Source organism: Heteronotia binoei, chromosome 7 (genome assembly GCF_032191835.1).
Source record: "Heteronotia binoei isolate CCM8104 ecotype False Entrance Well chromosome 7, APGP_CSIRO_Hbin_v1, whole genome shotgun sequence".
Taxonomy (NCBI): Eukaryota; Metazoa; Chordata; class Lepidosauria; order Squamata; family Gekkonidae; genus Heteronotia; species Heteronotia binoei.
The window spans coordinates 99,897,008-99,922,886 of NC_083229.1; the positions used below are offsets into that span (position 1 = coordinate 99,897,008).

At 41.5% G+C, this 25,879-nt stretch overlaps 1 protein-coding gene across 4 annotated transcripts in view; it reads left to right on the plus strand.

The window, feature by feature from the left end:
• The window catches only part of ZNF236 (zinc finger protein 236), a 76,249-nt gene that overhangs the window by 19,724 nt on the left and 30,646 nt on the right, over window positions 1–25,879 (plus strand). For all 4 annotated transcript variants that reach the window (XM_060244090.1, XM_060244088.1, XM_060244089.1 and 1 more), the window contains exons 10-19: window positions 1,856–2,081; window positions 3,484–3,756; window positions 4,359–4,562; window positions 6,181–6,325; window positions 8,100–8,360; window positions 11,001–11,251; window positions 14,101–14,202; window positions 17,766–17,917; window positions 18,965–19,065; window positions 24,789–24,940. In XM_060244090.1, coding sequence (XP_060100073.1) covers window positions 1,856–2,081; window positions 3,484–3,756; window positions 4,359–4,562; window positions 6,181–6,325; window positions 8,100–8,360; window positions 11,001–11,251; window positions 14,101–14,202; window positions 17,766–17,917; window positions 18,965–19,065; window positions 24,789–24,940 — 1,867 coding nt within the window. The remainder of the gene's footprint in view (window positions 1–1,855; window positions 2,082–3,483; window positions 3,757–4,358; window positions 4,563–6,180; window positions 6,326–8,099; window positions 8,361–11,000; window positions 11,252–14,100; window positions 14,203–17,765; window positions 17,918–18,964; window positions 19,066–24,788; window positions 24,941–25,879) is intronic.

The following is a 25,879-nucleotide window of genomic DNA, read 5'->3' on the forward strand; positions in this document are numbered from 1 at the left end:
AAGACTCTTTGGAGATAATGAGACTCAAGAATGCCAATTGACTTGCATGGAATCCATTGAAATACATTGCAGAACAAAAAAAATTCAAAGAAAGTGCGGAATGGATTTTTTATTAAGGTCTCTACAGCCAGTTAGACTAGTCTGGGAATGGAAAATCCATTCCACATTTTCTTTGCACCTTTTTTGAGTTGCAGTGTATTTCAAAAGAAACCAGAGGAGCTTCTGCCAGTGAAGCGGAGCTGGGAAGTTCGGTAGCCCAGTTCTGTGCTCAGAAGCAGCTCAAGCTTGAGCTGGGAAGGGTAAGGACAGGCAGTGGAGTGGAGGGGTGGGGGGAAAGAAGAGAGCTTTGGGATGGTTTAAAACCCTGGACGGGTTCTGTCCTGCAGGCCATAGGTTTGACATCCCTACACTAAACATTTGAACAATTCAAAAGAACCACATAAACAAACAGAACCAGAAAGGAGGGTTAATAACCGTTATTGGGGATATGTCAAACAAAATAAAAAAGTCTTGACCCACTGGCGGAATGCACCAATCGAGAGATACAGATAAATCTAAAGTTTTGGTGCCTTGATTGAGAAAGCTCTTTCTTGGGTTGCCAGCCCTTTAGCCTCAGATGGTGGAGGCAATTGAAGCAGGGCCTCCAAAGATGACCAGAGAGAAGGGTAAGTTCATATGGGAAGAACTAGTCCTTAAATTATGTTGGTCCAAGGTTGTAAAGAGCTTTAACGAAAACTGGAAGCTAGAGTAGATGAAACAAGACTGGTGTGATATGGTCCCTATGACCCAATCCAGTCATGACTGGCTACAGCAGTTTGTACCAACTGTTTCCATAGGGTCTTTAAGGGTAGCCCTATGTACAGCAGATTTCAGTAATCTAATCTAGGCTTCACCAGGGTATGCCTCACAGTGGCAAAAAAATTTCTGCCCAGGAAGGACTGCAGCTGACTCAACAGCCAAACTTGGTGAAAGGCACCTCTGGCCACCGCTGCCATCTGTTTATCCAACAGGAGGCCCAGATCCAGGAGTACCCCCAAGCTATGAACCTGCTCCTTTCTATGGAGTGCAGCCCAATCTAGAACAGAAGAAAACACATTTTCTGGGTCAGACCTTCCCCCTACCAGTAGGACCTCTTTTTGTCAGGATTAGGTTTCAGTTTGTTAGCCCCCATCCACTTCAAAACTACCTCCAGGCACCTGTTTAAAGTTTCTACAGCTGATGTGGGATCTGATGGCATGAGATAAAGCTGACTGTCCTCTGCATATTGGTGGCATTTCAACTCAAAGCATCTGATGACCTCTCTGAGCAGCTTTACGTATAGGTTGAAGAGCATAGGGGACAAGATAGAACCTTGGTGAGCTTTGTAGGCCAGAAGCTAAGGTGCCATGCAGCTGTTTCTTAGCATCACCTTCTAAAACCTAACTCAGAGGTAATACCGAAACCACCACAGAACTGGGCCTCCCAGTCCCAATCCTTAAGGGTGGTCCAGAAGAATGCCATGATGGATGGTATTGAAAGCCACCAAATGGTCCAGGAGACTTAACAAGGTTGTACTTCCCTATTCATGTTCCAGTGCATTATATCCACCAGGGTGACCAAAACTGGAAACATGCTTTGTATGGTTGAGCAGTTTTGTGTAACTTGCAGCAGAAACCACTGAGTTGTAGTTCCAGGCACTGTCACTACACAATGTACAACTGTTTGGTGCTTAAATCTTTAATGTCAGCATGAAATGGATAAAAAATAATTAAAATTATTTTAATAATAGGTATACTATTTGTGTAATTTTTTCAGGAAAACCAGTTGGGGATATTATGAATTCTCTTCTCAGTTTAATTCATTTTTGTTATTTTAGCAAGCTTTGGAAAATAGTGGGCTATCTTCAATTCCAGTGTCATCAAATGCTGACTGTAATGAAAATAAGATACCATCAAGTCAGGATGAAAGTGTTGATGTTCCAAATCTCTCCAGTCATCAGGTTGACTCTAGCAGTACAGAACAAGTTAAAGAGCAAGAAAACCCAGATAAAGCAGATAAAAAGGAGAAGAGAGTTCTAAAGAAAAAGTCACCATTTTTACCTGGTAATACTAAAATTGCTTACTTTTTTGTAATGGATGTATACAACTTTTTCAAATACTGCAATTCTGTAATTTACTTTTATATAGCTTATAGGGTATATATAGCTTATAGGGTATATAGGGTTTCCAGCAGGTTTCTAATCCATGCACTAACCAATGTCATGCAAGTTGTTTTCTCACAGTGTTTCGAGCTTTTGCATTAGTCCACTGCATATATTTCAGGCACTGGTGCTCTTCAAGGCTCTTCTTTGTCCTCCCTGTTTGACCTGTCATCTGCAGTTAAATGAAATCTCATTGTAATCCATTTCCATTTATTTTGTCTGTCTTTGTTACTAATGTGCGGCTAATGTTTTAATTAAAATGGACTTCTTGTATTTTCCTTACAATTTTATGTATATAAAATACTTCTGTATAATTTACCTAAAAGAACTTTGAAGTAGTTTACAGACTATAACAATGACAAAGGTACAATGAAATTTTAAAATTATTATTGTAATTGTGTTTAAATGTGGGCTGGACATTAAACCTGAGTTTCTTCATGGTACTTCACTTACCATGCTACTTAGTGATACTTAACTTACCAAAATAAAATGGTGAAATCAGTGACTCTGCTATTTGTGGAATCTTGTGTCAATGGAAAAAATATTTCTCTAATGGAGGAAGTATGTTCTGCTGAATTGTTAGAAGGAAGTAACTCAGGAGTGTCAAACTCATTTGTTATGAAGGCCAGACTGACATAAATGAGACCTCATTGGGCCGAGCCATACTGGGCCGGGCCACGTGTGTACCTATTTAAGATTATGTAGCAGAGATATAAACTTTATAAAGGACACAGACAAACACAATTAAAGATTTTTTAAGAAACAACAACTTCAAACATGCTTAAAACATTAACACTCATTGGTCTTAAAGGTGATTTTTTTGTATCTCTTCCATGGGATCCAAGGAATTGGGCAAAGGAAGTTCTGGCTCTTTCCTTCCTTCCCCAAGGGGCCAGGAGGGGGAGGAACCTCAGCCAATAGAAGGAAGAGAGGCTTGGCTCAAGAGCTCTGCTGTATGACTGAGGCTGACAAAGCAAGGTCTCCCTCCCCCCTTCCTCTCCAAAGGAGGAGCCTCAGCCAATGGAGAAACTAGAGGTTTCCCTCTGTAGCTCCTGTGCAATTGAGCAAGTCTTGCCAAGCAAGCTGTGATGCAGAAGGAAGTAAAAGAAAGGGAGAAGAAAGCAGATGATGGCCAATTGCTCGGGCCTGATAGGAGCCCTCTGAGGGTCTGATTTGGCCCCCGGGCTGCATGTTTGACACCCCTGAAGTAACTGGTCTCAAATTCTGACTTCCCATTTGAAACTGTTATACTATATATTTTAAGCTTGTGCATACTTCTAATATTTCTTGTGTAACTATTTCAGGTTCCATACGTGAGGAGAATGGAATAAGATGGCATATTTGTCCATACTGCTCTAAAGAATTCAAAAAACCTAGTGATCTAGTACGACACATTCGCATTCACACTCACGAAAAGCCATTCAAATGTCCACAGTGTTTCCGGGCCTTTGCTGTGAAGAGTACCCTTACAGCGCACATAAAAACACATACCGGCATTAAAGCTTTTAAGTGCCAGTACTGTATGAAATGCTTTTCTACCTCAGGAAGTTTAAAAGTACATATTCGTTTGCATACAGGTAGGAGCTCACGACCTCCCCCCTTGTATTGAGACAGCTGCTTAAGTGTAAAGAAGTATTATCTCAACTCACTTACTAAAGTAATAGCATTTTTGCCATTTGTTATTGTTGCATTTGATCAATTTAGCAATTTTAAGCAAAACTTCCTCACTTCAGTATTTAATGGCAGTTCTTAATTAGTAATTCAAAAATTACAAATATTTGAGTTTCTAAGTTTGAATGCTGCTGATTTTTAACCCTATGCCAGATGGGGAAAAGGTCACAATCTCTGTACATTACAAGGTCTTATGTTTATGTCAGCATAACCAGCTGCCACTAAAGTAGGATGGGGCAATGGGATTGTGCCTTCTTTGGCCCATATTACTAAAGTGTGTTCATCCTAACATACAACTGATGCAGTCTGTTTACAGTTTACTGTATTTTGGACCAATAATCCAACTTCTTTACCCCAACAACATTGGACCTACAGATTGCAAATCATTGGGCCCACTTGGATGCTTTCTAATGTTTCTAAATGAGTGCGAGGATTGTTCTCTTCACTTTTCTTTTGGCTGTATTTTTGAGATGTGGCTAACTAAAGAAATATTTTAATCTGTTCTTAGGAATTAGACCATTTGCTTGCCCCCACTGTGATAAAAAGTTTCGAACGTCTGGTCACAGAAAGACACACATTGCTTCTCACTTCAAACACACTGAACTAAGAAAGATGCGGCATCAACGTAAACCTGCTAAAGTTCGAATAGGAAAGACCAGTGTTCCAGTACCAGATATTCCTTTGCAGGAACCTATACTCATCACAGACTTAGGTAAAGTGTGAATGGCATAATTTTGTTCATATGTATTCCCAATATGTAGATCTGGAATAAAAATGAAAGTGGAATGCCTGTCTTTAATCAGGTCAAAGGTTGCCCAAGGAAAACTTTTCAGTTGTATTTTGCTAGTCATGGTTATGAAAAGCATTATGTTTGTAGACTTTATTGTTCTCCAGGCCTCCAAGCCCATAGCATTTAGGATGGAAAGCCATAATTCCTGTACTATTACAGTGTCATGGCCTATGGCATTACAATTGTCATGATTCTAGGCCTAGTGAGGCCTGCAAGCTCCATGGAGGCCTGTATTGGAGTAGCTACAGGGCCTACATTTCCAAGAATCCCTTCTGTTCCTCTGCTTGGGTGGGCAGCAGTTTTGGAGGGAAAACTTGCACAGAGGGGGTGGGACCTGAGAGGAAAGTTTAAAAAGTTCAAGCTGCAAACGGTTGTTCTCTCTGGAAAGGCTGAACTTGAAGGCAGCTGGAGATGAATTCCTCACCCAAGGAGAGTGAGTTGGTTTCAAATTAGAAGAAGGGAACATCTAGTCAGTCATGTCAGGGCTTTTATTTTTTTGTACCAACCTTTACTGTTCACATATTCACTGTTGTGTTAAAAGTTTTTACGAATCACTTATTTTTTTTTAGCACTTATAATTAACTTCTTGTTATTGTACTGCCTGGGTTTTCACGTATCTTTGGTCACAGATAGAAGTTTGCTAAGAAGGAAGATGGGGTTGGGGTCGGTGCTCTGGGCCTTCCCAGACAGACCCTTACCAGAGTGGTGGCAGGCACTGCTGTCCCCTGCTGTGTGAGAACAACTAACATAATTGCGTTGGCCTATGCATATATGAAACCATATAAACTCTACCTGAATTAATCATGCTTCCACAGGCTTTCTGTTTCTGGTCTGTAGATTCAAGGAAAGCAATCCTAAGCAGAAGTAAGTCCAATGTTATTCATTGTGGCTCACCAATAGGAAACTGGTCATGGGACTGTACCCTAGGTACATGCAGTAGATTTGAAGGATGAGCATATAAAATTTCTTTCAATAAGATCACAGAAATAATTGTGTATTTTAACTAATGTTAATCTGTTGGTCATGTAGCATTTGAAGGAACAAAGACATATTCATGACTCAGTTTCTTTAGTCTTTTAAAAGTTCCTTCAGTACCTTATGTTTAACCAACAATTTTAAAAGAAGAAAACGATCACCTGACATATATATACAAGGTGCTAAAAAGATAGCCTAAGTTCAATGACTAAAGGAAATTGAGGATTAAATGTATTTTTGAAAATATAATGCCTGTTTTCTGTTCCTCTTAGGACTTTGTCTTTTTAAGGAAATATATGATAATTTTTGAAAGCCAGTTTAATGCTCCTTGTTAAATGCTCATTTTTGTGACTGTATTCTTATCATTGTTTAGGTTTATTTAATGTATATCCCTCATTCCCCTCCAAAGCAAGCTCATGGCAGCTCACAGTTCACAATGAAACAATAAAACATTGAGTTAAACATTAAGTTAAAAAAATTACATTAAAACAATTCAAATGCTAACTTTAATCTTTGATGCTTTCTAAATTACAACCCTCTAACAAATGGTTATTTTTTTATATAGGCCTTATCCAGCCAATCCCAAGGAATAGCCAGTTCTTCCAAAATTACTTCAATAATAATTTTGTGAATGAAGCAGACAGGCCATACAAATGCTATTACTGTCATAGAGCATATAAAAAGTCTTGCCATCTTAAACAACATATCAGGTAAGGGAAAGAAATGTGTTACAGTGTTCATAAAAAGGACAACAAATAACTATTTTTGTTTTCTCACCTGTGTCCTACCTAGAGATGTGAAGGGCTGGGGGAGGGGGAAAATTAGAAGATTGGGGGGACCCAGTCTCTCCCTCCCTTTTTTTTCCTTTTTCAGTTTTTGCAATGGGAGATTTAGGGGAGTACTGAAAAAAAAATCCTATGATTATTTTCTCCTTTTGAATCTGTTTTGCACTTTTAAAGACAAGGTAGGCACTGTAGACATATGCAGCTGTTAAATCCAGGATGAATTTCTGTACCTAGAAGGATATCTAATCATCATGAGGGAGCATGCAGGGCTTTTATTTCTTCTCAGTTTTTGCATGCCTTCTGTATTTCCTTGACCTTTTCATCTCTCTCTCAAACCATTGTGACATATATATCCATAGACTGGGTAATAAATACCTTATTGCCCTAACTGGGCTGGAGAGGAAAATTATCTGAAGGAGTTGTAGTATAAATAGCACCAAGTCTCAGGGAAAACTCTGAAAGTTTCATTGAGAACTTTGCACTCTCTAACTAGATAGCAACAGAAGGAAGAATTATATCTGAGTAGATACTATTATTATTATTATTGTTGTTAACCATTTGTGTTTCTTTTTATGTCCAAATAATATATTTTATGTTGTTTATCACGAAGCTTGTGTTTTCTGCTTAACTTCTATTTTTCAACCTTGCAGATAGCAAAAATTAAGGTACAAGATAGCATTGCAGGGTTTTTTTGCAATTATTTATATTTGCAATTTTGCTTGTAGAAGACTATGCATTTATAATTTTAAATTCCATGGCTACGTCAAATATTGCATTTTTATATGCTAAGTAAGCTATAAATAATATATTTTCATGGCAGAAGCTGCTGTTAATTTAGGTTTGTTAAGACACTAAGAATTGCACATATTTCATATTTTTTTCAAAATTCCCCATTTTTTTGCAAGAAAAACAAACAAACAAGTTTTCAGTTTTTTTCTTGGCTTCAAAATTTCTTAAAATTTTACATCTCTTGAAGTAAGGTAAGGTAAAAAAAAATGTATTTACATTTCTTCTTAATTTCCAAGGCATGCAGTTTTAGGGCAGGGAAGGCAGATCTGCAAGATTGCTGAATTTTTTTTTCTTTTTTCCCCAGAGAATCGTTTGGTTAAAAGGAGAAAGATTCATCCCTCTAGACCCAGTAGCATTAACTAACAGATTTATCATGTTTTGTTTTGTTGGCAAACACTGTCAAATAGCCACAGATGGAGAAGTGTCATGCAAACTCTTTTGGAAGATCATCTGTTTCTAGCTATTTTATACATCTTTGACTAGTCCTGTGATCTAAAATAATGATTTCAGTGACCCACCTTGAATTTTATCTTTTAGCATCTGACCACTGTCATACAGATTCTGACAAAAAGGACCGTGGGCCTTCAAGACAGTCTGAAAACTTTATTTGGCCCAAAATACAGTGCATCTTACTAATGGTGCTAGCTGCATGGACCGCATTATGCCAGTATATGGTCATATGAATCCTATAGGAAAGCTTCAACAGACTCCAGTAAAGAGGGTTTTAATCTGCTTATGTGATTGCATTGTAAATAGAACATGGGTCTGATCCAACTTGGATGTAATATTCTAATTTTTCTCAGTGAAATTTCATGAGAAGCTTACCACTGACCTAGAGCTCAATCCTTGTTTGCTTGCTTTTTTCTTCCATTTATATCACACTTTGATTTTTATTTTACTTGCTTTTAAGGTCTCATACTGGTGAGAAACCGTTCAAATGTTCTCAGTGTGGAAGAGGTTTTGTGTCTGCTGGAGTGCTAAAAGCACATATTCGGACACACACTGGATTAAAAGCTTTCAAGTGTCTTATATGCAATGGGGCTTTTACTACTGGTGGTAGTTTGCGAAGGCATATGGGAATCCATAATGACCTTCGGCCGTACATGTGCCCGTATTGCCAAAAAACATTCAAAACATCATTAAACTGCAAAAAACACATGAAAACACACAGGTATGTACATTTGAATTTTTAGCAATTCTTTTCACCTTTCAGCACTTGGAAGCTGTACTGATACCAGTTTTTGATCTAGGAGTGTACTTTCTTACTTATTGGAATTTTGAACGATCAATACAGTAAGAAGTAAATTAAAGACAGTCTTTTAGTTGTTTATTGATGTGACACAGATTCAGATGAAGAGTCAAATTTAAGAGCTGGAAGACAAGATTTATCAATTTTTAAAAACAGGAATTCAAAAGAAGTAGTTCTGAGGAAAACATGAGCTTAAGTATTTGAATCTTCCTGAGTTGCTGACTATAAAAATCCTGGGTTCACATGATTGAAATGAGCCACAGACTTACCTGTGCTCTGCCATTGGTGTACTAATTGTGGTGAATGCTCCTGGGTGTTCTCATTGTTATGGCCTTTCCACAACACTGTTTATTATTAGCCTTTATATAGTGCTCATAATGTACAGAGCACTTAATATATAATATGGTCTTGTAGTGATTTCCTGATGGCAGGAAAAGAAAGGCCAGTATTATTATCCCCTGATTGCACAATCTGAGAGTGCCTTGCTGAGGTGAGATTCAAAGTGGGAACATTATGATCTGTAACTCAGTCGGTTACTACATGACGCTATACTGCCTCTCATTTTGTTAAGAAATTCCAGAGGTTCTGTCATGGAACTTCTGTGAACTGAAGAAGACGGGGCTTTGTTCTAGGGCACTCAGTAATATCACACAGAGTGATAGCCAAACTTGCTGGGCTCATCATTTGAATTAAAGAGTCACCCATGGCCGTGCACTGCAGGAAAATAATAGATACTTTTCACAAAACATGACTACTGTTGTTGAGCTTCATATTGCAAAACCATAGTGTTTGTGATTTAAACATCACTAAATTATGGAATTAAAATGCTAACACCAAGAGCTTTGGGATAGAAGTGGTGAAATACTGGTTGGATGGGGCATATAGAAAAGGAAGCACTGTACAACACTGGCCAGCTGTCAGGTTGTATGTGTGAATGGATGATATGTAGGACATGTGTTTAAGAAGAAGATACTGGGTTTATACCCTGCCCTTCACTCAGAGTCTAAAAGCGGCTTACAAGCTCCTTTCCCTCCCTTTTCCAACAGACACCCTGTGAGGTAGGTGAGGCAGAGAACTCTCATAGAACTGCTCCTGAGAGAACAACTCTGCCGAGAACTTGTGACTGACCCAGGGTCACACCAGCAGCTGCATGTGGAGGCGTGGGGGATCAAACCCAGTTCTTCCAGATTAGAGTTCATGCTCCTAACCACGACACAACCGACTCTTAAATGGATTGTGTTAATGGCAGTAGTATATATGTGGGCCATGTGATTGGAACTAAAGAAAAGCTGTGAAAAACAAGTTTTGTCCAAGAGTTATATTGGTATCTGGTTTGCCTTAAATAAAACCACATTTTATAATGATGAACATCCTCCTATGTAGAAATCTGAGAAGGATGTATTCCCTTGTTGAGCATTCCTGTTGCATAGCCATGCTGTGTGCTGAGAACAATTAGCAGGTGGGATCCATAATGTTCACTAATATTGTATAGTTGTACTCTCCTACAAGTAAATCAAAAGAAATCTTGTGTGACTGAAATGGGTTAGGAAATAGGTCCTGTCATGCACTAGCCTTATGCTGCTGCTGCTACTACTAGTACTATTATTTGATTCATTAATCATTCTATCCCAACATGTCAGGTTCTGGGTGATGTACAATTGGACATAAACAGATATACGAACATTAAAATACAGTGTAAGAAAGTGAATAACGCTGAAAAAGACCAATTTAAAATTAGTTCCAAGATGGTGTTCGTAAAATTTACATCCCAGATTTCTGGACCACCTGGCCTCTTCCTTGGAAGGGAGAGAGGAAACACAGTCAGAGGAGAAAGAGGGGTGCCAGCCATGTTGAAAACATTGTCCTTAACCAAAAGCCTGGCAGAACATCTCCACCTTGCAGGCCCTGCAGAATTGTATAAGATCCTGCAGGGCTCTTCAGTGTTAGGCAGAGAGTTCCACCAGGTCAGGGCCAGGACCGAAAAGGCCCTGGCTCTAATCAAGGACAGCTGGATATCATTGAGGCCAGAGATCACCAGCAGGTTATTATCTGCAGAGTGTAATGCAGAGGAGATGGTCCCGTAGATACACTGGTCCCAGACCACCCAAGGGCTTAAAGGTCAATACCAAGACCTTGAACCTGACTCAGTACTCCACTGGAAGCCAGTGCATCTGGCTCAGCACAGGTTAAATATGTGTCATCCATGGCATTCCCATCAAGACTCATGCTGCTGCATTCTGGATCAGCTGGAGTTTTTGGGCCAGACTGAAGGGTAGGCCAGCATACAGCAAGTTACAGTAGTTTAACATGGAGGTGACCATTGCATGGATTACTGTGGCTAGGTCAGGGAGGGACAGGAAGGAAGCCAGTTGCCAACCATTGCAAAGGTAAAAGAATGCCAGCTTGGCAGCATGTGCGACCTGGGCCTCCCTAGTTAAGGAGGCATCCAAATTCATGCCGAGTCCCTTGACAAATATTATTCTGAAGATGTACACCACTAAAAGAAGCTCCTACTGTCTACTGCACTGTAAAATGAGATGACATTTCTTCTTCCTCCTCCAGGTATGAACTTGCACAGCAGTTGCAGCAACATCAGCAAGCTGCTTCCATTGATGATACAACAGTAGATCAACAGAGCATTCATGTATCTACACAGATGCAGGTAGAGATTGAAAGTGAAGAGCTGCAGCAAACTGAAGCTGTCACCACAGATCAAGAAGCTATTTTGGACTTAGACCGGCAGCAGGTTGTGGACACAGAAGAAGCTGGGCTGAGGCCTCAACTGACCGATCAACCATTAGGGCAAGATGAAGGTAATTGTTTAAAACATAGACTAAAGAAGATAGTAAAAAGGAAATTATGTAATGTAATTCTATCCCTAAATTTATTTATTTATTATTTTAGTATATTTCTATTCTATTTCTACAACATATGATAAAAAAATTGTCCCACCCGGCTCGGGCGAGGACTGCGCGAGGGGGACCCCTCTATGCTTGCCAGCCGTTCCCCCCCCATCGCTGCCCCGAGAGCTTCCCATACCTCCCCAAGCCCCCACGGCGGCCCCGCCGCTCACCTGGGCGGACGGAGCCCCCACGGCGGCCCGAGCAACGCCCCACAGCCAACGCGCTCGTCTCCGGGTCCGAGGAGCATGGCCGGAGCGAGACATCGGGGAGCAGGAGGGAGAAGCCGAGCCCAGCGCCGGGCAAAGAGGAGGAGAGCTGCCTGATCTGTGGCGGCGAGAGACGCCGCACCCCAGCACGCTGCAAAGGCCCAGGACGCCCGAGGCATGCCCAGGCAGCCCAGCCCCGGCACGCCTCTCCTGGGTGTCCGGGGCTTTGAAGGGGGGTGGAGCCAGGGAGGGGTGGAACCCAGGAGGGAGGACGGACTGGGATGGGAGGATAAAAGGGAGGGAGGCAGGAGGTCGGGGAGGAAGCTGGCCAGTGCTTATTGATGTTGCCTCCAGAGAGAGAGGGACAGGAGCCACTGCACAGCCCACTGCACAGGGGAACGGGGGCTTGTGGTGAAGTAACCTGGCTCCCACCCCTGTTTCTGAAACCTCCGGGGAACGCCCACAAAGTACCCAAGGGGGGCCGCCCGGGACAGAGGGACGACGGCTGCACCGGGAGACCGGGAGGGGTGCCTGGGGTACGACAACAATAAAATACAATAAAAACATTTTATAAACAAATAACTCAACAGCACTCAGAAAATTGTCTGTATCATCGCATATTGCCCAGCCTGGCCTTCTCACATCATGATAAGATGCTATCCCGTAGAGATGGCAGATATTATTCCATTTTATAGCACAGGTGGCAGTGCCAGCAGGGGAGGCCAATTAGATCATGAATAGATGCCTGCAGCCTCAACTAAAAGCCTGGCGGAACAGCTCCATTTTACAGGCCCTACGGAAGGCTAATAAGTCAGGTAGGGCCCGGATCTCTGAAAAAGCCCTGGCCCTACTTGAGGCAAGGCGGGTGTCTCTTGGGCCGGGGATGGCCAACAGATGTTGGGAGTCCGAATGTAATGACCTCCCGGGCATATATGGAAGGAGACGGTCCCGCAGGTATGTTGGTCCCAGGCCACATAAGGCTTTAAACTAAACTAACGTTAAAAACTAGCACCTTGAAGCGGATCCAGTACTCAATAGGCAGCCAGTGCAGACTGCGCAGAACCGACTGAATGCCCACTTGTAGAGGTGATGCAGTCAGCAGGCGAGCCGCCTTATTCTGCACCTGCTGCAGTTTCCGGATCAGTCTCAAGGGCAAGCCAGTGTAGAGCGAGTTACAGTAGTCTAGTCTGGAAGTGACCATTGCATGGATCACTGTAGCCAGGTCCTGGGGGGATAGATATGGTGCTAGCTGGCTGATCTGCTGAAGATAACAAAAGGCAGACCTGGCAACCATCGTGATCTGGGTCTCCATGGAACGGGAGGCATCCAAGATCACTCCCAAGTTCTTCACCTTTTGGGCTGACACCAATATGGCACCGTCCAAAGCTGGGAGCCACCCCACCCTGACCCAGGTACAGGACCTCCGTCTTTGCTGGATTCAGCTTCAGCCGGCTCTGTTGTAACCACCCAGCCACGGCTCCCAATGCTTCGGACAGCTGGTGAGGGGCAGCGACTGGCTAGCCACTCATCAGCAGATGGATAAATTTTGTATTTAAATTAAAAATCACTGAATATCATTAAAAGCTGGATTTTAAATATTATTGTTTATAATATAAAGACAAATCATTAAAATATTAAATTATCCACATCAAATTGTAGCCCCCTTTCGCCTGGGAGTATTTTTTGTTGAAGTGGGGTGAAGTCACCCACTTCCTGCCCAGAAAATAGAAAGAAAAAGAACTGTATGTATTGGAAGTTATTCAGAGTTGGGCTATTCTAAGACTGTCAGCCAATCCAACCAGAAGAGACTTGCAAAAAATTTGCATAGACCTCTGGATGACTTCACCCCACTAAAGATAAGAAACCTTCAGGTAGGTTCAACATTTCATGTCATTTCCAAGGAGCTCAGGAAGCTGGTTACAATTAAAAATACTACATTTAAAAACAAACCATTTATATAAACCTTTGAAAATACACATAATCAAAATGACACAATTTACATCAGCTCAACTAGCAAACTGGCCATCAAGAAACCTGTGAAGCAAGCACAGCCCTATACATCAGTTTTGTGCCTAAAAAGGGCTCAAACTTACTTGTGGGACATGAGGCTCTTGGTTCAAAGATTAGAGTTCTCAATAGGAGGTTCTGATTATGATGTCAGGGAAATGCTCTGTTATGTTTTACATCTTAAATAACGTGTCACATGCTTTCTGTGGTGAGGTAATGTTTGGTGAGTGAAGCACATGAATGCTTCTCATACTTAGCTTTTCCCTGTTAACTATGTCTGTATGGACCCTGAACAGGAAATGTAAATGATTTCTCAAGCAACTTTTTTAGTGGTCAGTATATGAAATGAATTTTTTTTTTACATTCCATCATGAAAATCATATTTTTAAATCTTAAAGATATCTAAATATCTCTAGAATCTCTTCAGTTAGCATTTTTAATCTATGATTTTTAAAAATCAGTCTCTCCCTCTGAAATTTTGAAATTAATTTGGGTGTTTGTCAGGTGCTTAGTTTTCTTTCCTTGAATTTGTATTTCTAATTTCAGATAGGTTTGTGACCTCCCAACATGCATTGCAAGAGAATATAAATCAATTTGAACAGCAAACTATAACACAGCAATCATTTGATCAGCAAGGTTTATCACAAGGTTAGTAAAAATACAAATAGTAATTTACAACGTGACAGGTGATTATATTTTGTCAACAGGTTTTTGGAATTATATTTTCAACAGTTTGTAGTTGTAGAGTGGTTACAGTCTAGAAATGTCATCCCATGCATGGAAGGAATTCAGCACATCTAAAACTGTATTATTAGATTTCCAAAACCAGTTACATACTTCTATCCCACTTTGTGAATATCCAGGTTCAGGAGTTGTTGTCTTTCAGTATTTAGGAAAAACAAAAACCAAACAGTTTTCTATATCACTGTTGTATTTCATTTTTAATAGTGAACCTAGTTTTAATTACATACTTCTAGAGAAAAATATTTCAAATCATAGGCTATCGCTCTTACAGAAATCTAATTCATTTGGTAATGCTAGACAAAGAATGGTTAAAGTCTCTTTGGTACAAGATTTCTGTTCTACTTGAAATGCTCTCTGCAGATTTCCTACACTTTGAAGTGTTATTGAAGTTCCTGGAGCCCTTGAGAAATTTTGCATTTCAGGTAGGTATATATGGATACATGTGTTTAAATTGGTGGACCCTCTCCCTGTGTCTGCATACGTGTTTCATTCTCCTCAGTTCCCAGTTTTATGAAATAGACAGGAATGTGAAGGTTTCAGACTGTATTTATGTTAGCCTTTGTGATTACCTGTTCCTTTTAGGTGTTCCACAGTGCCAGCTAAGTCGCATCCTTCTGAAGCCACAGCAGTCAATAATAGTTTTAGAATGGTGTAGCTGATTATGCTGGCACTGTTTTTTCTTGCTTATATGGAATATTTTGTGTAAAATACTAATAAATTATGTTTATTCAACATTTAAAAGCTTTTGGGAGCTAGCCAAATAATTATTTACCTCATGAACCCGCAGTTACTGAATGCCATATCTTACAAAAACTTTTATGTAATTATGAGGATAATTGTTTTTTAAATACCTCCTGCAAGTTGTAATTGAGATCAATGTGCTAAGACGAAATCATAGTATACAGTATCACAGTACAATAATATGGACTTGTTGTCTCTGAATATTCACATGCACACAATGGTACATTTTTTGTTTATGGTCTGTTACGATTGTACTATTTTTTACATTTCTAGCTTTTATAATAATACTTTGCCAAGATTTTTTCTATTTCTGGGATTGCAATATTTTCTACCTTGTAATCAAAAGGATTCACTGGAACTGAATCACAGTTTCGTACTGCGAACTAATGAATTATATAACCTATGAATGAAGGTTTAAAAAAAGGTGTTTGCCAGGACAGCTTATTTCTGAACAGCTGTCTTTAGGCATATATAGTGTCTACTGGCAAAATTTATATTGAAAATATGTTATTTTGTTCTTGAATTTTAGAAAGTCTCCAGTCTACTATTTCAAAGAATTGGAAAGCCATCAGCTCAGGGATGTTTCCTTCTAAATTTACATTTTTGTGATAAGGTTGCAGAGTGTCATGTCAATGTAGATACAGGGAGTTGGGTCAACCTCTTAGACATGTGTACAAAATATTCAAAATTTCAGTGGCTCTGAACTAATTGTGGCTTCTTAAGAAAACTTCAAATTATGTTCTGTGGAGAATATTGTTCAAATGAAGGTGATCTAAGGGTAAGTGATCTGTCACTGTGGATATCTAGTAGATATTCAGAACACTTGTACCTTTGCTATTTTTTTCTGGATGAAGAGGAAATTATTCTTGCCATCTATTATTTTGAGTATATTGTTGATTATTAGATGTGGACCAATCCTTTAGGCTCCTGTATTGATGTGACAACACATAGTATTAAGTTCTACTGAGTCTGTCATTGTAGTGCCATTAATATCTAGCTTCCGTGCTAGATCCCCACCAGTCTGGTTTTCGTCTGGGTCATGGGACGGAGACAGTGCTGGTCGCCCTGGTGGATGACCTCCAGCGACATCTGGATCGAGGTGGCATGGCGGTGCTGATGTTGTTAGACCTATCGGCAGCATTTGATACGGTCGGCCATCGGTTACTGACCTGCTGCCTCGCCGACGCGGGGATTCAGGGATTGCCTTTGCAATGGCTTTCCTCTTTCCTTGACAGTCAGGGACAAAGGGTGGCGATTGAGAGAGAACTGTTCCAGAGGCATCCACTTAATTGTGGGGTGCCACAGGGAGCAGTCCTCTCCCCGATGTTGTTTAACATCTACATGCATCCCCTTGCCCAGAGGTATGGGCTGGGTTGTCATCAATATGCTGATGACACCCAGCTCTATTTACTGACGGACGGCCTGCCTGGCTGTGTCCCAGAAAATCTGGACCTGGTGTTACAGGCTGTGGCAGGATGGCTCAGGCTGAGTAAGCTGAAGTTGAATACAGCAAAGACAGAGGTCCTTTGCCTGAGTCGTGGTGGTCTGGGAAGAGAAATCCCCCTGCCAGTTTTTGACAAGGTCAAGAACTTGGTGGTGCTACTGGAGCCTTCTTTGTCAATTGATGCCCAGATAGCAGCCATTGCCAAATCCATCTTCTTTCATCTTAGGCGAGCGAGGCAGTTGGCTCCCTTTCTGGAGCATGACGATCTGGCAACAGTGATTCATGCAACGGTCACCTTGAGGTTGGACTACTGTAATGCCCTCTACATGGGGCTGCCCTTGTGCCAAACCCAGAAACTACAGCTAGTGCAGAATGCGGCAGCCAGGCTGTTACTAGGGCTCCCTAAGTGAGAGCACATACAGCCGAGGCTGTGGGAGCTGCACTGGCTGCCAATTGTGTACCAGATCCGTTACAAGGTGCTGGTTATTACCTTTAAAGTCCTATATGACCGAGGACCTGTCTACCTTAGGGACCGTCTCTCCCCAAATGTACCCCAGAGATCAGGTTCACAAAATCTACTGATAATCCCCAGGCTGAAGGAGGCCAAACTGAAAACTACAAGAGAAAGGGCCTTCTCAGTCATGGCTCCCCACTGGTAGAATCAATTACCAGAGGAGGTGCAAGGCCTGCAAGACTACCTTCTTTCAGCTGGCCTTTTCTTAATGTGGATTCTGCTGTACCGTTGTTACGAAAATCTGTAAATGAGTAAGATTGGAAATTTTTGAAAATGTAGCACCGAGTACGATTGCATGGAATTATTGGTTTTAATTAGATGGTTTTAAGGGAATTTTAAGGAAATGGTATAATGTTGTAGATTGTTGTTATATTATGTAATCTTTGTATTTTATATTATGTTGTGAGCCACCCTGAGCCTGCTTTGGCAGGGAGGGCGGGATATAAATTAAATGTTATTATTATTTAATATATACTTTTGCTAGGAGGACCACATGCGCTGAGCCTTTCATGGCAGTATCAGTGCAGGTGCTTTCACAATTCGGGTAGGGAAGACAGGAATTTCAGTACCCATCAGAGCAGCCTGTTGCCAGCATTATATAAAGGACTTGTAAAAAGGTTTTGTATACCTTTTTCCTGGAATCATGATGACAGAGTAGGTGTGACGTGCAATTAAGTGATTTTGTTTGCAAAAAGTGAATTGCTGTAAAGTGAACAAGTTTGGGTTATGTATAATTATGTAAGGGCTTCTGATTATTTCTTATGGCAGGTTTTACGGTTAATGATGGCTACAGTCAGTCAAATCAATTTCCAGCAGTACAACAGCTTCAGGATTCAAGTACTCTTGAGTCACAGGCTCTTTCAACAAGTTACCATCAACCAAATCTGCTGCAAGTTCCTGCAGCTGAAACTATTAACGTAGTAAGTATTTATTGAACGGTTGACATTCATTGTTTCTGTTTTCTACAGTGAGGTCTGTTATTCAAAGAGTTCACAAAATGTTGTGTTTTACTTGGGACAACACAGTAAGTATATTTCCACAAGAAGAAGGAGAGCCAGCATGATGTAGTTGTAGAGTGCCATCCAAGAATCTGGGAAACCCAGCTTTGAATCTTCACTTTGCCATGGAAGTCCAGGTCACTGTATCTGCTTTGTGCAATTTATCTTGCTTTTGAAAGTTGCAACCTATCTCACATATTACTGACTCAAACAAAAGATCATCACATCACTAACTGAGCTTTGAGGAGTGTCCGCATGTTGAATGATCCCCATTGGCCATATTCTTTAGGGTGGTTTAACATGTGGACAAAGAGCCCCGTGGCACAGAGTTGCAAAGCCGTAGTACTGCAGTCCAAACTCTCTGCTCACGACTTGAGTTCGATCCTGGCGGAAGCTGGGTTCAGGTAGCCGGCTCAAGGTTGATTCCACTATCCTTCCAAGGTCGGTAAAATGAGTACCCAGCTTGCTGGGGGAAAGTGTAGATGACTGGGGAAAGCAATGGCAAGCCACCCCATAAAAAGTCTGCCGTGAAAACGTTGTGATGCGATGTCACCCCCGAGTTGGAAACGACTGATGCTTGCACAGGGGACTGCCTTTACCATTTAAAACATGTGGATGACCATTCTATCCATCAGAAAGCTGCATGTGTGGGATGGAAGAAAGCTCTGCATAATCATTGTATGGCTCCACATATGATCCATGTATGGGTATAAATGTTACAGGCACGGAAAAAATACATGTCAGTGATGATTGTTGTCTGGAGGTCCAAGGTCTTTGACATTATTATAGTAGTTCCTTCATATTTATATATTTCATTACTTTTCAAAGTATATTTATTTTTAGAGCTCTCAGTATGTGAACATGTTTCACTGGCTCTCCAAGGGAGCTGCATAGCCATCATGTGAGACAGGCTACAGGACTAGATGAACCATTGTCAGTCTTCTTAAATTCATATTATTTGAATTCCAGACTACCCGTCTGATACAAGAACAGGCACAGGAACTTGAGCTGCACACTCAACGCCCCCAGTTTCTGGAAGATAATGAGGATCAAAGTAAGCGTTCCTACAGGTCTGTGAAATTTCACAATTGGCTTTCTTATGTAGCTGCTCAAAGGAAAAGATGACACTTTTTAGCGCTCCTAACAGAGGCTGAAGAGTAGTTTGCTTTAAGGTTAATTGGAAGCCAAAGTAATCAGACTGTTCTTCTCTTTTGAATTGTTCTGACTGCAAGAACACTGAATACTTGGGAAGTGTAAGGCAGCAGACTTTATTACATGTAATACCTGAAGTGGTTTTGACTGAAATATTGTAAGATATTTGTTAGACGGAAGCACTGCATTGTTCCTCAGTAAGGACTGGTTCAGATTACCTAATTATTAATTTGAAGCTCAGTGGGAGCTCACAGGAGCACAGCTCCTGAACCTTTCTGAGAGTTCCACCTGCTCCTTCTGAGAGTTCCACCTCCTTGTCCTTTGAATAGTATGTGCAGCTGCATAATAATCCCTGGATGAGCTCCACCACCTATTTTTCTACAAAATGACCTCTGATTTGAACCGACTCAGTAACTCATCATCTAATTTTCTAGCTCTTGTTGAAATATGTACATTATAATAATGTGTTGGGTGTGTGCTCGATGCAAGGAGCTCCTGGTCCTCAGGGAACGAGTTCGTACCCTTGAGGCCGAGGTGACTGCCCTGGAGAAGCAGAGACGGTCAGGCACTTGGGGAAGACTTTCGGGGGCGTATTAAATGAGCCCCGCTCTGAACGTAGCAGCCCCGTTGCTGCCAGAGAGCGTGAGGGTCAAGAGGGAACAGGGCACCGTGCTGAGGATAAGGGGAATGCGCCCTCAGAAGGGACCTCTTCTTCGGTTGGTGAGCGGGAATCCTTTTGTGCCAAGGAACCATCCCTGGGCAGGGGGAGAGGGGGGGGTTTGGTAGTTGGTGATTCGATCCTTAGGCAAGTAGACAGCTGAGTGGCAAAACCGCGTACTGACCGTATGGTGACTTGCCTGCCTGGTGCGAAGGTAGTGGACATTACGTGTGTAGTAGATAGGCTGATAGACAATGCTGGGGAGGAGCCTGTGGTCGTGGTGCTTGTTGGCACCAACGATGTGGGGAAATGCAGTCGTGAGGTCCTGGAGGAAAAATTTAGGCTGCTAGGCGGGAGACTTAAGGCCAGGACCTCCAAGGTAGCCTTCTCAGAAGTGCTACCTGTTCCACATGCAGGGCAGGAGAGACAGGCACAAATTAGAAGTCTCAATGTGTGGATGAGACGATGGTGTAAGGGTTTAAGTTTGTTAGGCACTGGGATGCTTTCTAGAACAAGCGGGAGCTGTACAAAAGAGACGGTCTCCACTTGTCCCCGGATGGAACCAGGCTGCTGGTGCTTAAAATCAAAAAGGTGGCAGAGCAGTTTTTAAACTAAATCTTGGGGGAAAGCCGACAGGAGATGAAATGTCTCTGGTTCGGGAGGACTCGTCTCAAAGAGATGAAGGGTTGGCTGCTATTTTTCTACCGGGTAACGGATCAGAGTTGTCCACTGTGATGGTGACAAACAGTATGGACTTTCTGCCAGAGTCTCGAGGCAGTAGGAGGAAGGTGGCGGGCCTAGCTTGCTTGGGAAATTATAGATGTTTGTATGCAAATGCTAGAAGTGTTCGAAGTAAAATTGGTGAATTGGAATGTTTAGTGTTGGGAGAAAACATAGACATTGTGGGAATTTCAGAAACTTGGTGGAATGAGGAGAATCAGTGGGACACGGTGATTCCTGGATATAAGTTATATCGGAAGGATATAGAGGGAAGGGTTGGAGGTGAGGTGGCTCTGTATGTCAGAGAGGATATACGGTCCAGTAAGACTGAGGTCAGAGAATTAGATTCACTTTTAGAAATGCTTTGGGTTGAAATAGAGGGCCCAAAAGGAAATTTAAGTATGGAAGTTTGTTTATCGCCCACCAAATCAAAAGAGAGAGGACGATTATAATATGATGGAAGGCTTAAAGATAGTGGCTAAACGTAAAAACTGTGTCATAATAGGTGATTTTAACTACCTGCAGATTGATTGGGTCAATATGTGTTCTGGTCGAGAGAAAGAGATTGAGTTTCTTGATGCTCTCAATGACTGTGCTATGGAGCAGATGGTCTCAGAACCTACCAGGGGTGGGGTGATCCTGGATTTGGTCCTAAGTAATGCCCAAAACTTGGTGAGAGATGTAAAAGTGATTGCGCCGCTTGGGAGCAGTGACCATAATGTTATTGATTTCACCATTTGTATAAATAGGGAGTTGCCCAAAAAGACCGCCACAACCACGTTTAACTTTAAAAGGGGTAAATTCACTGAGATGAGGAGGCATGTGAGGGGGAAACTGAAAGGAAAGGTACATACGGTCAAAACCCTTGGGGAAGCTTGGAGACTATTTAAAACTATAATCCTAGAAGCTCAGATAAAATACATGCCACAAGTTAGGAAAGGCACAAACAGGCATAAGAAAAGGCCTGCATGGTTAACAAACAAAGTAATGGAAGCTGTAAAAGGTAAGAAGGACTCCTTTAAGCGGTGGAAAACCAGTCCACGTGAGATTAGTAAAAGGGAACACAGGCTGTGGCAAATCAAATGCAAGACTGTGATCAGGCAGGCAAAAAGGGACTATGAGGAGCATATTGCAAAAAACATAAAGACCAACAATAAACATTTCTTCAAATATATTAGAAGTAGGAAACCAGCCAGGGAGGCAGTGGGGCCCTTGGATGACCATGGGGTAAAAGGATTACTGAAGGATAGGGAAATGGCTGAGAAGCTGAATGCATTTTTTGCCTCGGTCTTCACTCCGTCTTCCACAGATGAGAACTTTTTGCCCGCCCCAGAACCACTAATTTTGGAAGGGGTGTTGAAAGACCTGAGTCAGATTGAGGTGACAAAAGAGGAGGTCCTACAACTGATAGACAAATTAAAAACTAATAAGTTACCGGGTCCGGATAGCATACATCCGAAAGTTCTGAAAGAACTCAAAGTTGAACGTGGATCTTCTAACAAAAATCTGTAATCTTTCATTGAAATCTGCCTCCGTTCCTGAGGACTGGAAGGTAGCAAATGTCACCCCCATCTTTAAAAAGGGTTCCAGAGGAGATTCGGGAAATTACAGGCCAGTCAGTCTGACTTCAATACCGGGAAAGTTGGTAGAAATAATTATCATGGACAGAATGAGTAGGCACATTGATGAACACGGGTTATTGAGGAAGACTCAGCATGGGTTCTGTAAGGGAAGATCTTGCCTCACTAACTTGTTGCATTTCTTTGAGGGGGTGAACAAACATGTGGACAAAGGGGACCCAATAGATGTTGTTTACCTTGACTTCCAGAAAGCTTTTGATAAAGTTCCTCATCAAAGGCTCCTTAGAAAGCTTGAGAGTCATGGAGTAAAAGGACAGGTCCTCTTGTGGATCAAAAACTGGCTGAGTAATAGGAAGCAGAGAGTGAGTATAAATAGGCAGTCTTCGCAGTAGAGGACGGTAAGCAGTGGGGTGCCGCAGGGCTCGGTACTGGGTCCCATGCTCTTTAACTTGTTCATAAATGATTTAGAGTTGGGAGTGAGCAGTGAAGTGGCCAAGTTTGCGGATGACACTAAATTGTTCAGGGTGGTGAGAGCCAGAGAGGATTGTGAGGAACTCCAAAGGGATCTGTTGAGGCTGGGTGAGTGGGTGTCAACATGGCAGATGCGGTTCAATGTGGCCAAGTGCAAAGTAATGCACATTGGGGCCAAGAATCCCAGCTACAAATACAAGTTGATGGGGTGTGAACTGGCAGAGACTGACCAAGAGAGAGATCTTGGGGTCATGGTAGATAACTCACTGAAAATGTCAAGACAGTGTGCTTTTGCAATAAAAAAGGCCAACGCCATGCTGGGAATTATTAGGAAGGGAATTGAAAACAAATCAGCCGGTATCATAATGTCCCTGTATAAATCGATGGTGCGGTCTCATTTGGAGTACTGTGTGCAGTTCTGGTCGCCGCACCTCAAAAAGGATATTATAGCATTGGAGAAAGTCCAGAAAAGGGCAACTAGAATGATTAAAGGGCTGGAACACTTTCCCTAGGAAGAAAGGTTGAAACGCTTGGGACTCTTTAGCTTGGAGAAACGTTGACTGCGGGGTGACATGATAGAGGTTTACAAGATAATGCATGGGATGGAGAAAGTAGAGAAAGAAGTACTTTTCTCCCTTTCTCACAATACAAGAACTCGTGGGCATTCGATGAAATTGCTGAGCAGACAGGTTAAAACGGATAGAAGTAAGTACTTTTTCACCCAAAGAGTGATTGGAATTCACTGCCACAGGAGGTGGTGGCGGCCACAAGCATAGCCACCTTCAAGAGGGGTTTAGATAAAAATATGGAGCAGAGGTCCATCAGTGGCTTTTAGCCACAGTGTGTGTGTGTGTGTGTGTGTGTGTGTGTATATATATATATATATATATATATATATATATATATATATATATATATATATATATATATATAATTTTTTTTTGCCACTGTGTGACACAGAGTGTTGGACTGGATGGGCCATTGGCCTGATCTAACATGGCTTCTCTTATGTTCTTATGTTGATGTGTGAAACTTAGAAAACTCTTTAAAACTGGTTTGAATGTAGGCAGATGGGAAAGAATGTAAGCATCACTTTGTTAGCACCAGAGATTGCATTTTATAAGTGTAGTTTATAAGTAATATAGAACAGGGGAGGGACCCACAAGAACTTTGCAGGAAGGATGAATTCCGCCTCCCACCTTTGCTTCTATTTCTTCCCCCCAACCCTTCACTTTTTCTCTCAGTCTGTCACTCATTTGCCTTCAACCAATGCCTGTCTTTCTCTTGCTGTCTACGCTTCTAACCCCTCCTGTCACTCTTTTTCTTTCTGCATCCCCAATGCCTCCTGAAACTAACTCTACTAACTCTCTCTCTTTCTCTCATTCACTCTCTCTCTCTCTCACTCAATTTAGCATTCAAGTACTTGTCATATTCTGGGTATTAAGTTTAAAGCATGTGAAAGAAATTGAAGGTAGGCAGAAGATGTGGACAGGGACCAATGTATCAGTGATCCTTTTGAAAGCGTTCAGTCTAGAGTCTGAATGCATCAAAGATGAAACAGGTTTCCAGCATTTTCTGCTAATTCTAATAAAGGAGCTAGTTTGGAGAGATGAGGGAAGGAAGATGGGGAAAAGAATCCCCAGATTTTTTCATCCATTTTTGAGGCCACTGCTATTGGTAGTGCAAAAGGTAAGCAAAAGTCAGGCCCTCTTTTTGCAGGCATCACTCTTTTTCTGACCAAAGTTGTGGGGAGTGCAGGTGTGAATGAGAAAATTTGGGAACGATAGCCTGATATTTATCAGAACCCACACTGAATTGCCTCAGGGGTATGTGTGTCAGGAGGGGTGGGGGAGAAGCTGGACCTCAAAGTTGTCTATGTTCTTAACTTTTCCTTTTCTGCATCCTCCTTTTCTGCATATCAAAACCATAATTGTTATTTCTATTTTACAAAGGTCATGGTCCCCAAACTCATGAAAACAGAGCATTTAGCATCAAAATTCCTAAATGCCAGTAGTCAAATTTGATTGATTTGTGATGTAAGTTCTGTGTGCCTGGTGGCATTAAAGGTGCTATGAATTCAGGAATTACAGTTCTCTACAATAACATCAAACATTGTTTTAGCTAAACAAGAATTAATGACAAGATTTTGCACTAATGTACAACTGAGTATCAGACCTGTCCATTGTATTCAAAGAAAGCTTTATTTTAACAGATGTGAGTATTGCAACAAGGGTTTTAAGAAATCCAGCCATCTGAAGCAGCATGTACGTTCACACACCGGGGAGAAGCCGTATAAATGTCAACTCTGTGGCCGAGGATTTGTTTCTTCTGGAGTTCTTAAATCTCATGAAAAGACACACACAGGTGATAATGTGTTATGAGATTTTAGCTTGTAATATTCCAGCTATTCCAAGCTATTCACTTGAAAATGAAAATTGTTTCTCAGTATTGGACCAAGGTCCTCCTACTTTTCCATCTGTTTTCAGCAGTGACCAGCTAGAAGCCTCTGGATATTAGATATGACTGTTCTCAGCATCTGGTACTCGGAGGTGTACTGACTTTGAACATAATTTGCCTATTGTGGTAATAACTGTTGACAACTATCATTTATGCATTAAGGTAGTCCTTCTCAAAAGTCATCTAAACTAGTGGGTGAAGCTACATTTGTAGGAATCACATTTTAAATAAGTGCCTTTCTGTGAAATCATTTGCAGATTTCAGTGCATACTGAAATTCAGTTACTGATTTCAGTGGGAATAATGTTGCATAGGATTGTTCTGTAACAGTAACCTTGTTCACAAGTTATAGTGAATGCACACACAATCCATGTACAATGTACACTTGATTGTATAATATTCTGTTGTGTAATTCTGTTGCTATATTCAACACAAATCCACATTTATCTAGACACTTGCCCTTGACGTTCACTGTAAGATGGGAACAAGGCTAGTGAATATTATTTTAAAGGATATAGAACATTATAACTCTGTTAGTGTTAGTGTTAGTGTTGCAGCTCTTGAGAGCTAGTTTGAGAGCTAGTTTGGTGTAGTGGTTAAGTGTGCAGATTCTTATCTGGGAGAACCGGGTTTGATTCCCCACTTCTGCACTTGCACCTTTTGGAATGACCTTGGGTTAGCCATAGCTCTGGCAGAGGTTGTCCTTGAAAGGGCAGCTGCTGTGAGAGCCCTCTCAGCCCCACCCAACTCACAGGGTGTTTGTTGTGGGGGGAGAAGATATAGGAGATTGTAAGCCGCTCTGTCTCTCTGATTCAGAAAGAAGGGCGGGGTATAAATCTGCAATTCT